Source organism: Pseudopodoces humilis, chromosome 13 (assembly GCF_049639895.1).
Source record: "Pseudopodoces humilis isolate 2021_Gansu_Grassland_sample_001 chromosome 13, ASM4963989v1, whole genome shotgun sequence".
Taxonomy (NCBI): domain Eukaryota; kingdom Metazoa; phylum Chordata; class Aves; order Passeriformes; family Paridae; genus Pseudopodoces; species Pseudopodoces humilis.
The window spans coordinates 14,536,279-14,550,725 of record NC_142212.1 but is presented as its reverse complement, the minus strand read 5'-3'; the positions used below and the strand labels follow the sequence as shown (position 1 = coordinate 14,550,725).

At 46.4% G+C, this 14,447-nt stretch overlaps 1 protein-coding gene across 8 annotated transcripts in view; it reads left to right on the top strand.

Moving 5' to 3' along the window:
- Positions 1 to 14,447, top strand: part of ADAMTS9 (ADAM metallopeptidase with thrombospondin type 1 motif 9) — a 79,536-nt gene that overhangs the window by 27,217 nt on the left and 37,872 nt on the right. For all 8 annotated transcript variants that reach the window (XR_015773710.1, XM_005522011.3, XM_014251677.2 and 5 more), the window contains 11 exons: positions 3,260 to 3,441; positions 3,540 to 3,676; positions 4,740 to 4,857; positions 5,121 to 5,216; positions 7,725 to 7,891; positions 8,000 to 8,129; positions 8,690 to 8,816; positions 10,427 to 10,637; positions 11,363 to 11,527; positions 12,649 to 12,813; positions 13,667 to 13,786. Coding sequence is in view for 7 of the 8 variants with exons in the window: in XM_005522011.3 (XP_005522068.1) it covers positions 3,260 to 3,441; positions 3,540 to 3,676; positions 4,740 to 4,857; positions 5,121 to 5,216; positions 7,725 to 7,891; positions 8,000 to 8,129; positions 8,690 to 8,816; positions 10,427 to 10,637; positions 11,363 to 11,527; positions 12,649 to 12,813; positions 13,667 to 13,786 (1,618 nt within the window). In the remaining variant the exon portion in view is untranslated. The remainder of the gene's footprint in view (positions 1 to 3,259; positions 3,442 to 3,539; positions 3,677 to 4,739; positions 4,858 to 5,120; positions 5,217 to 7,724; positions 7,892 to 7,999; positions 8,130 to 8,689; positions 8,817 to 10,426; positions 10,638 to 11,362; positions 11,528 to 12,648; positions 12,814 to 13,666; positions 13,787 to 14,447) is intronic.

Genomic DNA, 14,447 nt, shown 5'->3' with positions numbered 1-14,447 from the left:
GGGGTAGGTGCAAAGCACCCCCAAAACAGCACTTCTTGGTAGGGTGTCTGCACCTTGTGCTCCTGGACTGCTGGGAGCTGGGTGCTGCCTCAAAATCTGCAAGTGAAGATGCTCAAGGTGATGAGCATCATGTATTTCAGGCCTCTTGGAGTGGGAATCATTCTCTGGGCCTGAGAGTTTCTGGGCTGCTGGGAGGAGTGCAGTGGGTCTGGGGTGTGTGCAGGAGCTTGTCAGGGGAATGAGACTGGACTGAAAGTGCCATGCTGGCTGTTAATTGGCTGAATAGATGATTCTGAGAGAAGCAAAATGGAAGCAAAACAAGGAGGTTTCTATGCATGTACTGCTTTCCCTTCTGTCTCTGTGGTACATTGTTGATGATCCATAAAAATATTACAAAGAATGAAGTATGCTGTATTTCTTCATGACACTGAAAATCGATGTTATATGAGGGTGACCTATTTTTCAGGGTCAGCTCTTTCTGTCCCTCAGATTCTGTGAGAAGCAATGCTGGTTTAAAACACTCTGTAACTGTCAGGGGAGTTTGGAGCTGTTTTTAAATGTCAGCTGATCCTTTATACAAGTGTGAGTGTGCTTAGGCCCCCAGCACAGTCTGCAAGGAGATTTACTGACAGGGTTACAAAGCTGATAGTTTGCAACACGGTGGCAAGCTTTAGTAACATCCTTCAGTTTGTGGTGTGTCCATGTGTCAATGTTATCTCAATCTCAGGGGTCTTGTCTAGAGAAGAGAAAACTAAATAGTAGCTTGGGATTTTTGGATTTTATTAGACATACCTTAAAAAAAAAAAAGGCTCCTGTATGTTCTTTAACTAAATAGTTAAGAGTTTCATTTTAGTTAAATTCATTTATATTGGAAGCAATGTGGTTGCCATAAAAATGTTGTAATTGCAATTTTTTTAAAAAAGAAATGCTCCCTTAAAGGTTTGTATCATTCAGAGGCTTTGTCAAACTGCAACAGTCCTGCAGAGGTACAGATGCTTTTCAAGTAAAAATGACAAATCCTGTTAATTCCCCCATGAATGACTGACTCACCCAGGTCTGGAGTGTGCTGCTGCCATGATTAAGAAGTTTCCCTGTGTTCTGTGTAATAAGATGGTTGAGATGTCCCTTTGTAGCTAGAGGTAGCTCATGTGCCTGCATGGGAATAGTCCATGGGATGGGCTCTGGTATTGGGAAACGCCCAGCAATTGCCATCGTGCCTGCAAGGCAAGGAGGGGTTTGGGCTGTGTCTGCTGGGGCTGCTGTGCTGGGATAGCCCTGGAGCTGTCCCAAGTGTAATCAAGTAACTTCAAAGAAGTTGTTTGTCACAACAAGTGGGCAACAGACAAAATCAGTAAAAAACAGGTTTAGACTTACTCCTTCACTAGGAGCTGTAAAGGTGTAAAATCAGTCTGTAATCAGGAATCTGCAATGGGCACTGTGCAGTTGCTTGGGGTTTTTATCACTGGTACTTGCTTAATTGGAAACACCAGAAACCTTTGTAAGTGACAGGCATTTCACTTCCAGATGGCATGTGAGAACTCATAGAGCAGGTAGAGCCAGTGTTTGTAGCTATTGCTCAGGGCTGTGCCAGAGGACAAATCATACCCTGTGGTATTTAGGATGGGACTAGAGGGGTCTGCACCACAGCAGTGAGGATCTCAGTGACTGGAGGAAAAATCCCATATGTGTAACTGGTGGTGCTCAGCATCTCATCTGCAGCTGCTCAAGGAGCTGACTCCTTCTGCCAGACCTGGGAGCATCCCTAGTGTGGTGCTGATGGGGTGGTGGGAAGTATGCCTGCCTTTCCCGGTTTTGCAGGCAATCATTTGGCAAGAGCAAGCTGTTCTGTGCTTCTGTCTCTCATTTGTTTCACAGGAACTCTGCTACTTGAGTCACAAGGAATTTTCGAGCGTAAGAGTGAAGAGTTGTTGTCTGTGGGAGAAAAGGCACTGCTGGGCTCCTTGGGTGGTGGAGGTGCTGAGATGCTAAAAAATTCTGTTCAGCTGCAGGAACTTGTTGACAGTGTGTGTAGAGACCATTGTGCATGTGCAGGGAGGGTGCCATCCCTTTTGTTAGAGGTGCTGGCTGCATGCAAGGTGGAGATCTCATGGTGAGCATCTCTGTTCTGAGGGCAGAGGTGGTTCCCATTTATCACTCTTACCTGCATCTTGAAGGGTTCTCCAAGTGTGCAAACCTTGTGTGTGTTCCTTCACAACCAAGCTTCCAAGGGAAGGAGCATTCTGCCAGCATCCCTGAGGCACTGATGGGCACCTGGTCCCCAGGTAAGGCAGAGCTGATCCTGAAGAACAGCCCTGGAAGGCAGGAGTTGTGGGTGCCAGGATGTTGGAGCCTGGCAAGTCGCTCTTCTGATTGCACTTCTTGCTAGTGCAGGCACTCATTTTTCAGGGAGTAGGTAGAAGGTGTAGGTTTGGTGATTATTCTAATGAGTAGCTCATTCTTGCACCACTGCTGGCAGCAGATGGAATGGGAGAGGCTCTTTCAGTCCCCAGAGTGATGTTCTCTGGCAAAGGCTTCATCTACATATGAGAAAAATAGTTTTATGACTACAGTCCTGAATCTGTGAGTCAGGAAATTTAAAATGATAGCTTCTCCTAGGCTTATCCACTGGGTTTTATGTGACTTGGATGAGATCTCCTCAGTTTATACCAGTGTCATCCTGCTATAAAATGGGATAAGTTATTTATTGGCTGTCTTTGGTGCTTTCTGGAATATGTGGAGGTAAAGTTGTTTAAAAGTGCTTGGCATTACTATTTTTAACATTTGGGACTAGAAATCCTGAAGGACTAAGTACTGCCTGACCTTTCAGCCTCTGCAGGAAAGGAAGCCTTTTCTCCTGTGTAGTTTAGTTATTTGCAACCCACTAGATCAAAGGCAAATTGTCAACCACAAAATCCATAGAATTGATGGGATTGTAAGGAAACACAGGCCTGAGTGGGATCCCTCAGTGTGAAAATAAATCCTCAGATGGGGAAGAAGATGTTGCTTTTCCTTTCTGGTTTCTCTCACTACCATGGCATCCATCAGAAAGCAAATATTCTCTTTTTCATCTCTTTATATTGCATCTGTGATTTTTTTTGTTAGACACCAGCATAACATTTCCTGCTTGTCAACCTGGGATATTAATTAAAGATATGTACAAAGACAGAGCCTACAAAATGCTGTTGCAAATCCTGATTGTACTGAACAGGTTGCAGAATTGCAACTCCACCTCATTTGCAGCCTGGTGTTGTCTCTGCAGACCCAAAAACGGTGGGAAATACTGCGTGGGTCGTCGCATGAAGTTTAAATCCTGCAACACGGAACCGTGCTCAAAGCTGAAGAAGGATTTCCGGGATGAGCAGTGTGCCGACTTCGATGGGAAGCACTTCAACATCAACGGGCTGCCCACCAATGTGCGCTGGGTTCCCAAATACAGCGGCAGTAAGTGGCTGGGGGGGTGCAGATCCTGCCTGCTGGATCGCTGCTAGGGGTGAGGGTGTTCAGATAACGTGCTCCTGGTCTCCCTCCCTTCCCTGCAGTCCTGATGAAGGACCGGTGCAAGCTGTTCTGCCGGGTGGCGGGGAACACGGCCTATTACCAGCTGCGGGACCGGGTCATCGACGGGACGCCCTGCGGCCCCGACACCAACGACATCTGCGTGCAGGGCCTGTGCCGGGTAATCATTGTCCCTGCTCCTCACCAAAGGGGGATGGCAGTTCTGTAGGGCGGGCTGGCGCTTCTGTGCTGTGCTCCAGGCAGTTGCTGGCATGTTCTCTTCGCTAGGAGAATGCCAGCAGCATCTGCAGGCTCTGTAAGCCCCAAATGGTCTGAAATTTGTGCCAGCCTCCAGATTTGCTGAAGAGCCACATGTAGAATCATAGGATCATTTAGGTTGGAAAAGACTTTTGAAATCAAGTCCAGCCATTAACCCAGCACTGCCAAGTCCACCACTAAACCGTGTCCCCAAGTGCCATATCTACTACATGTCTTCTAATACCACCAGGGAGGGTGACTCCCACCACTACCCTGAGCAGCCTGTTCCAGTGTTGACAACCTTTTTGGTGAAGCATTATTTCCTAATATCAAATCTAAGCCTCCCCTGTTAAATGTGAGGCTGTTTTCTCTCGTCCTGTTGCTTGTTACCTATGAAAAGAGCCTGACTCACACCTGGCTACAACTTCCTTTCAGGTAGTTGTAGAGAGTGAGAAAGTCTCTCCTGAGCCTCTTTTTCTCCAGGTTGAGGTTCCCAGCTCCTTCAGCCACTCCTTATCTTACTCTAGACCATTCACCAGCTCTTGGGACACACTCAAGTGGAAGATGTTGGCGCATCTGTCCTAAGTCACTGAGGGCTGTGGAGTCTCAGCCTAAATCCCAGTGTTGCTTCCTTCTGTGCTTTCCCCCAGTTCTTCCTGATCAGACCCCAGAGTCCTACAGTACCATTCACAATTGTTCTTCACACTTTTCTCTATGGGCAAAATTGATGCAAGAATCTTTTTTCTAGTGAAGGCATTACCTGGTGCAAACAGTTGTTCTGATTCTTGCTTTGTAAAAGTCTTTTATTGTAAAACCTTGTGGGATGGCCACACTGTAAATTAGTGGAAAAATGTGAGGAAGCAAACCAGTTTATCTCACAGCAGCCTTTTGCATACACAGCTTTTGTGTGCCTTAATTAGGAGATTTGTCAATGCTGTTCTAGTCTGTGTTTGCTCAATCTATTTTTTTCAATTTTTCTCTTAAAGCAAGCTGGATGTGATCATGTGCTGAATTCAAAAGCAAGAAGAGATAAATGTGGTGTTTGTGGTGGGGATAATTCTTCATGCAAAACTGTTGCAGGCACATTTAACACGGTGCATTATGGTAAGAATCTGTTGCTAAAAATTTAAAAGTGAAGAATGTGGGTCTATAAAAGCCACTATGGCACTTAATCTACAAAAACACTGATGTAAAATACAAAATCCTTCTAGCTATAGTATATTCCATTTTATAACTATTTATGCTATCCCTAAATGAAAAGGATCAGCTTGTATAATGCGAGGTAACTTAGCTCATTTCCCTTTTCCTGTAGAAAACAAACCAAATGCCTGTGTAATAGCCTTGACTTTCTGTTAAATCTTTCCTAGGTTATAACGTTGTGGTTCGCATCCCAGCCGGTGCCACTAACATTGATGTGCGCCAGCACAGTTACTCAGGGAAACCAGAGGATGACAACTACCTGGGTGAGTTGTACTCCTTATTTCACTCCAGAAATCTGCTTGGTTGTCTGGTTGTGGTGGTAGATCTACTGGCAGCTCTCTGCTGGGGAGGCTGAAGAATTAATTTAAAGGAGATGTTTTCTTGGTGAGAATTTTTCTGTCTGCCAAACATTCAGCCTTATCTTCTTCCTTTTGTTTTGTTCATTCCATCCTAGATGCAAAGTTTGGGAGGTTCACCAGCTGTAAGAAATGTTCCCTTAGGGTGTGTCTAGGGCTGTGAAGGATGGTTGAGCCTGGGTGGGAGCTGAGGGACAAAGCCGGGAATCAAACAGGATTCTGATCTCTGCTGGAGTCCCCTCACTGCAACTTTGTCTCTACTGTCACCATGCTTTGGCTGGTGCTGTGTCCTGAAAGATGTTTGTGCAAACACATACAAAGAGAAATTACTTTCTATTCTTCTGAGAATAATAATTCTGATTTCACTTAGTGTGGGGCCTTCTTGTCCCTGCCTGATAGTGACATGTAACTGTAAAGAAATATCCTGCACCAAAAATGTTGGCTTGATTTAAACCTTACAGTAACTTGGCCTTTGTCTGTTGAACATTCATAGTCACTGTTTTCTCTAATCTGTGGCTGTGTCTTTAGAGGCAGATGAAAATGCTTGTGGTTCTGTGTTAGACCACTCTGCTACATGCACATATATCCTGTTAGCACAGCCATGAGTGTCTTTTCCACCATGACCATTAACTCACCCCATAGATCTGTTTGCGTTCAATAGCAGAGACAATACAAATGAACATCATGACTGATGTTACACTTCCCAGTTGAAGGCTGATTTTGCCATTAAGTCCTGTTTGGGGTCTCTCAGAGTCTCTGGTCCTCCTCTTTTGCACATCTGTGCCTTACACTACCAGCTGTGTTCCAGTAGAATGGGGTCCTGTACTTAGATCTTTGAACAGGGCACTTCATCTTGTTCTATCTCACTAAATTCCTGTATCTAGGTACGTTAAAAAGGGGAGTTAGCTGGTGGCCCCTAGCCCACCAAAGGTAAAGAGACACATTCGAGAAGCAAGTACCAGAGACCACCGTGCACCAAAGAGAGGCAATTCTGTCAGCCTTGGCTGTTACTCTGAAATGCCATCCATGTGGCTGGGCCCTTCATTGAGGCAAAAAATTGAGGTGGTGCAGCATGAATGTACATCAGCACCAAAAAAAAGTTACTGAGGTCTCAGAGTTTTCTGTCTTGGAGAAAGGAGACAAATTTTATTTTTCATCTTTCCTGGAAAAAATAATCCTCCATATGTTGTGCCTATTCAAACTGGTTCACCCTAGAAGGAGCCCCAAACTTCTCAGCTCTTCATGGAGGGCCTTTAATCTTCTTGGGAAACAATGAAGTCAAATCTTCTTTAATGTTGCTTTAATATTGCTGGGGAAGCATCTCTTCACATTAGGCTTGACTGGAAGCAAATGAGAAGTGTGCATGTGTCCACTTACTTTGCAGCTCACTGAGTGTGAAATCTTGGGCCCTCAGTTACTGTGAACCTTGTAGTTGCTTAACAATTTAGGAGGAATTAGATGTTGTCATCAGGTCCAAGATGTACCTACTGTTATAGGAGATACAGTAAAAGAGAAGGAATCCTTTAATGAGTTTTACTACTGCCTAATACACTAATAACACTCTGAAGTGTGAAACTTGGTTGAGTGTAGCCTCTGCTTTGTGAAGTTTTCTCTGTCTATGTCTGTTTGCTACTGAGCAGTGTTTTGCTTCATTATCTCTCCTCATTCAATGGAAAAGCCTTCCCTTTGGTGTTTTGGTGTTTAGATTTTTCAGTACAGGGGCTTTTTAGCAGCTGTAGCTGTGATGGGTGAAATGGTGGGGAAACTAACTTAGGAAATTAGCTACATAATCGCATTAGTGTGAAGTTGTGCAGCAGACTGCTGTTTTCAGGAAACTGTTCCTTTTATAAAGCATTTAGGCTTTAAGCCTCCAGAGCTCTCACATACCTTAAGATTTGGAATAATAAAAAGTACAGGGGGAGGAGGGAGAGGGAGACAAAGGGGGAGATACTGACAAACTCCCTGTACTCACATACTAGAAGATTATGTTTAGGTAATTAGAGTGCATACATTTTACCCTAAGAACACACCTGGAAACACCAGGGAAGTCACCCTATCCACACAGCTAATGAAAAGGTTTGGGTAGGATTATTTCTGTGATATATGTGGGGATGCAGCCTACATGTGCTCCTTGCAGCAGCCAGCCCACAATGCCTTTTGGATATCTCTGCACTGGGTTATGGATGAACTGTTCAGCAACAACTTCAGGAATTCAGCCTTCAGTTTTAGGAGGCTTTCCAGTGGAAAAAAAGAGAAGGCACAATGTCTCACTGTACATCCTTTCTGTTTGAGAGTGCCAGTGGGGTTTTCCTCCCACCCCCAAGGGAAAGGAGCACTGAGAGCACATGACCCACATTGTTATGTACGTATGAGTTAATTCTGCCTCTTTAGTTCTTGTTTTTTGCACCTATGCAGCCTTATCTAACAGTCAAGGAGACTTTATATTAAATGGAGACTTTGTCGTCAGTATGTTTAAAAGGGAAATCAAAGTTGGGAATGCTGTGATCGAATACAGCGGCTCCGATAATACTATTGAAAGGATTAATTCTACAGATCGGATTGAGCAAGAAATAACACTTCAGGTGAAGTATATGTTGTGTGTATGGACAAGTCTGCCCAGCATTGTTGGACTGAAAACAGTGGGTAGTGATATCTGTTGGTTTACTCTGCTTCATTTTTCTTCCTCTCAGGTTTTATCAGTGGGCAATTTGTACAATCCTGACGTTCGTTACACATTCAATATCCCTATTGAAGACAAACCTCAGCAGTTTTACTGGAATGAGCATGGCCCATGGCAGCCCTGCAGTAAGCTCTGCCAAGGTGGGTGCTTGGGAAGGCTAAGTTTTCTCCTGGATTCATTTGGGCATTGCTGTCAGATCCCTCTCTGATCTCTTCAAGATTCTCACCCTGTGGGTACGATTGTTTCCCTGGTCTGTAGTGGAGAGTAACATCCTACGAGGTGATTCTGGGTTTCAGAGCAGGGCACCTGACAGCCCCTCCCAGCCAGGTGAGCCTCACAACCTGGTTTGCAGGTGAGGAAGCTGAAGCACAGAAAAGGTCATGAGGCATTTCCTAAGGCTGCAAAATGCGCCAGTGTCTGGTTTCGGGTCTGACATCCAATCATTGCCAGTGCCCACCCTGCTAAATACTCACTCAGAGCCCATCCTTGTGGGGGTTCTGCAGCTCTCTGCCTGTGTCCATCCCATCTGCAATAAACCCCTTCTGCTCTGCTTAGTCTTAAACCCCCTCCCTGTTTGTGACAGAGGTAGAAAAGAACACCTAAAGATTTCTTAAATACGACTATGAAAGGTGTAAGAGAAATAACTGAATTGATCACTTTGCTGCATGACTCAAACCAAGTGCTGGTTTTCTCTGTGCAGGAGAACGAAAAAGGAAGCCTGTGTGTAAGAGAGAGTCAGACCAGCTCACGGTGTCAGACCAGCGATGCGATCGAATCCCCCAGCCTGACCCCACCACTGAGCCTTGTAACACAGAATGTGAATTAAGGTGCACTGTGCTCCACTGTGTATATAAATAACATTGTGTACTTTTTATTTACTCCTCTTGCCTTTTGCTTCTCACCATAATTCCCTTTCTTACCAGCCTGTATTAGATTTTGAAAAAGAAAAGGATTGGTAGTTGCCTCTTTGTCAACCCAGAGGGATTGTCCTCCACCAGTGGTGTTTTGAAAGGCACTTTTCAATGTTTTTACATTTCTCTTGCTGGATTCAGCTAGGGCTAACTATAACAAAAATTCTCTAATGTTGAAAAATCTCCCTGTGCAATACAGGGCCTGAAATTTGCATCTGCCTGGATAAGAAATGCTCAGCACCATTTTACATACAGCCTGCAAATAGAGGAAAACATATACTTAAAGCAAAAACATAGCTAAGACTTGGATTTTTCAGTTTATTTAAAGCAAAGAATAGGCTTAAGTGTAGAATGGGTTCGGGGCTGTCCCCAGACAATTCCAGGCAAGCTGGAATTGGTGGAGCACAGCCTAAATCATCACAACCCATTTTCCTTTAAAAAGCAATCTGTTTTCCTTCCTGAGGCTGAAATATGGTGGCATTAAGCAGCCGCTGGTGAAGCAATTCAGGTGGCCACGTTTCCCGAGGGGTTTCTCCAGCCCTGCTGAAGCGGCGAGCGGGCCGGGTTGTCGCGGTAACAGCAGTTGCCATTGCAACACGTTGGAAACTTGAGAAGGGCAAACGCAGGAGTCTGAAAGGCATGCAGGGATGTGGGGCTCCCACCAGTCAGGAGCTATTGATTCCAAATCCCCTTGATCTTATTCTTCTCTGGGCTGTGATAGAGTTTGCTCTCTTGGCTTGGGAGTGGGGCTCTGTGCGCCCCAGGGGTTAACCCCAGAGGATGTCATTGCCTCTTCCCCCAGAAGCCACCCCTGCCAGGCATGAGGGGCAGTGGGCTCCTGTTGGCTTCAGGGTCTCCAGCACCTCCCTGGATCAGGCCTCATGTCCAGCATCCCTTTCCAGAGCTGGGCTGATATGAAGCAGGGGTGTATCCCCAGATGGATCCTTGGGGGCCTCCAGCACCATCCCTGTTGTCTGTCTCATGGAGGAGGCAGCAGGATGGAAATTGGTCTGTCAAGGAGAACCCCTCTAATCCCTGCTGACACAGCTGGGGCTTGAGTCTTGTAGCAAGTCATTTGCTTCTCCTTTGGAGAGCTGAAACTGCTTTGTAGATGTTGTGTAGTGTGGGACACCTCTCAAGCCTGTGCAGATCATTTTCTGATGCTGTATTTTCCAGCTTTTAGTTTTTAGAAGCTGAGGTGGCAGGTGCAGGGGAACATGGGGTGGTAAGCTTTCAGAAGCTTTCAGAGCAGTGTTCCTTCCTTGCCTGGCCATGAACTCCCCTTGCCACCTTGGCTGGTCCCACAGGGTTACAACGTGGCTTTGCTGCCCTTCTGTTGCTTGAGATCTGCTGACAGTTCCTTCCCTTCAAGCAGCAATGCCAGGGTAATTGGAAGTCCCAAAGCACTGGGAAGTGTGTCACAGACCCAAAACTTCCTATTCAAGAGCATATATTCCTTATTTCTGTCCAACCCTCGAGATGTTCCCTGCAGAGCCCAGGGCTGATGTTTGCTGTCCTTGGCGCAGGTGGCACATCGCGAGGAAGAGCGAGTGCACGGCGCAGTGCGGGCTGGGCTATCGCACCCTGGAGATCTACTGCTCCAAGTACAGCCGGCTGGAGGGCAAGATAGAGAAGGTGGATGACCGCTTCTGCAACAGCCAGGCCAAGCCCAGCACGAGGGAGAAGTGCACTGGAGACTGTAACGTGGGAGGATGGCGGTACTCGGCCTGGACTGAGGTAAGGGATGCTCCTGTGGCATGGCAGATTCTGCTCCTTGCACAACAGTACATCGAGCTGTTAAGGTTGCTAAAAGAATATATGTAAAATGGTCACAGTGGCTCTGGTTTCATTGCTTCCTCCGGAGGACACTTCAGTCTGAATCAGCCTGGTACTCCTTACCTTCCACTGCAGTTAATCTATACTTTAAGTATCTGTCTTCATTTCATGAAGCTCTGCTAGCTGTCTTCTGCCATCAAAGCTGTCACCACTGACAGGAGCTGGGGAGGACATGTTGCCATCGTCACAGGACTCCTGAAATTTGTTTCCTTTACACATCTTAGCTTTTGCATCAACAAGAAAATTCCTGAATGCAGGCACCAAGAGATTGATGAGCCTGGGGATTTCCAGGGAGGTCACAGTGAAGGGGGATGACTGGTCAGAGAGAGTTAATATCTCTAAAATGAAAACAAGCAGCAGCCATTTAGGAGAACTGAAATGCAACACTTGTAAAAGTAATAAGGGGGCTATAACCTGAAATGAATTTGTGAAACACATTGCCATGACATTTTATTAAGCTTAGCAAGATTAGCTTTTTTAAGGAATACATAAAGTAAAAGCCTGTTATTCAAAGCGTAAATTGTTGTTGGAGGTTTCCTGCAGTCACTCCACAGTGACTGCAAAGAGGGAGGGGGCAGTAGCAGTAGAGTGGCAGGAAACACTGACGGGGTGTGTGTCCCTCACAGTGCTCCAAGAGCTGTGGCGGGGGCACGCGGCGGCGCCGAGCCATGTGTGTGAACACCTACAACGACGTCCTGGACGACAGCAAGTGCAGCCAGCAGGAGAAGCTGACGGTGCAACGATGCAGTGACTTCTCGTGCCCACAGTGGAAAACTGGCGACTGGTCCGAGGTGGGTGCTGGTCACCAGGGTGGGCTCACCCCGCTGGTCCTCCACCCTGAGGAGCTGGTACCTGAAAAGAGGTGTCTCCATCCCTGCTTGTCTGTCACGATTTGTTTGTGCCTCCTGCAGAAAGTGGCAAGCCTGTGCACAGGGAGGCTTCAGACAAGCAGCAAAGTCATTTGCCTTGTTACCACTGGTCAAGTAGCCACTTTACTCCCTGCAAAGCCACAGAGGGTTAATGCCTCTCCAATCCTGTAGTAATTTCTCCCCAGCTTTTCCATAGTTCTGCTGTATATTTGGGAAGAAAAATACCTTCTGCCCTCATTTTCCCTTGAGATTGTCCTCAAGAGCCCTGGCAGCTCTGGCTGTCACTGGAGGGCAGGATTGCACCCTGCTGATGTTTTGCTCAGCTTCTCTCTGCTGTTTATTACCTCCTCTACTGCTGCTGGTGTTTTTTGCAATGCAACAAAACTATCTTGATAGATTTGTCTCTGCGGCAGGACTGGGGGTGCTGGAAAGCAGTCTTCAAAGGGTGCTCATCATCATTGTGGCCAAATTTCTCTTTTTTCTGTGAGTCATGTTCTTTTAGGGCATAATGAAAGCAATTAAATGGGAGCAGGGATTGTTCTCTATGAAACATATCTTCTGGTTCGAGCTGGTGCCAGTCCAAGCCACGCCGGGGCAGTGGAAGAGGCACTCACAGCCTGGAGAAGCCAAGACCCTTAAAAAGCGCACTCAGAAGGAACAAGTTTTTTAGAAGCACCCTGTTGTGCACAGCTAAAGCCCCACAGGGCAGTGCTGTGCCTTTGCCCCGTGTTTCACAGCTGCTGGAAGTCAAGAGCCTTTGTGGTCTCACTTTGCCCATGCTGAAGGATTCTGGCCCAGCTGTGCTCTCCATGCTCCAGCCCCTGCTCTAGACCAGCTCCTGAGAGCAATCTTCTTGTTGACAAGACACTTCCACATCTCCTAGGACATGTTGATGTTAGCTAAAGAGCTGCACTTAAGCACCAGCAGTTTTTTTTAAGCAGTAGTTGCAGTAGGTCTCCAGGTTTATTTTCCAGTGCCAGGGCAGGTGCTGAGCTGGCTGTGCGTCCCCAGCACCACCTGAGCTTGCACTTTTCTCCTTGCAGTGCTTGGTCACCTGTGGAAAAGGGCACAAGCACCGCCAGACGTGGTGCCAGTTTGGAGAAGATCAATTGAACGACAGGTTTTGTGACCCCAAGACGAAGCCGGAGTCGGTGCAGATGTGCCAGCAGCAGGAGTGTGCCTCGTGGCAAGTGGGGCCGTGGGGCCAGGTACCACACAGCCCACAGGGCTCCTGGCTGGGGGGACCTGGATGAGGGTGGCTGGGGCTGGGCGCTGCCCTTTCATCCAGATTCAGCAGCGTAACTGTGTTAATTGATTCGTACACCAAAGCAGCCCTCTCTTTGCTTGGGTTCAGTGGATAGGCAGCAGTAACAGTACCTGCCCTTTGTGCTAAATTTAATCTCTGTCATATTAAATTCGCCATGATTTTCAAAAAAAAGGGGGTTTCCAAGGTTACACTCCTAAATCCATATTTAGGCACATAAATACATGGCCTAATTTTCACAGAAAAGCTGTTCACGTTGAATAACTTTTGCTGCTTTTAATGTTTTCCAGTTTCTGGGTAAGTGAAGGATTTTCTGTTAAAATACAAGTTACTCAATCTTCCCAGAGTGTTCTGGCATTGGCTTTTCCATAAAACTGTTAGCTCTTGACTTAAAAAACAGCAACAAACCCAGACCAGTTGTCCCAGTCAGACATATTTCCCATCAGTAAAATTATTCATTAGCTGCTCATGCTACCATGGGGCTGAACAACCAGTTTTAAAGAAGGATATCATGCAGGTTCTACCAGACTCTGAGTCTAATGTGTGCAGCAAAGTAAATCATTTCAGTGCTTGTACCTTCCTTCCCAAAGAAGCAAGTGAAGCGTGCAAGGCACTGGTGGCTGCAGTGAGTTAAAACTTTGACCTAATTTAAAGCTGAAATGCATGAAATGGAGAGAAACCAGAAGGGAAACTGTCTTTTATTTTTGGTGCTCTTGCTACGTCCCTAAACAGAAGCTGGGCTAATTAACCAAAGCACTACTCAGACCCAGTGCTCTTTTCTCCCATCTTTCTCCCAGTGCACTGTGACTTGTGGCCAAGGCTACCAGATGAGAGCAGTGAAGTGTGTTGTGGGCACCTACGTATCAGTGGTGGATGATAATGAGTGTAATGCTGCAACCAGGCCTACAGATACCCAGGTAAATCCTGCTGGCTTGTCTCCATCTTTTCCCAGTGTGTGTAGAGAGGCATCCAGGCTACAGGTTCAGGGGGCATCTTGCTCCAGGAAAGCTTTGCCCTGAATGCCAGCCCTGCAGAGCAGTACCTTGGGCTGCTCATGGTTGTTGGAAAGGTGCAGCACAGCACCCCTTAGGTAGAAATGGGACAGATAAACTGTGTTCAGGAAGTTCCCATCCAGATCTTCTCCATGTGGCTCACTTTACACTCTGAAGTACCAGATTGCCAGAAAGGCAACAGACAACCTATGAGGGTATCAGGACTTTGTGGGTGAAGATTAATTACCTTTGCTTATGGTTTATATCCATGGAGCTCTAGTCATACAATGGGATGTGAGGGTGTGTTCAGATGCAGCACTAAAGCTGAACTCTTAAGAGTTCATGAGCTAAAGAAGCTGCAGTGGTTGAGTATGGGATAACAAGAGACCACAAAGCTGAGACAGTATTTACTGGCCTTAGAGGTTCAGGTCTTGAGACAGCAGACACCTCCTTTGGCTTGCATGGAGTCGAGGATGCCTGGCTGCAGTCTGGGCTCATGTGGCAGCAGAACTGTTGCTGTTGCCCCTCACCACAAATGATGGCGAAAGGCCATAATTTCTTGTCTACTGCATGTGACAATGTAATG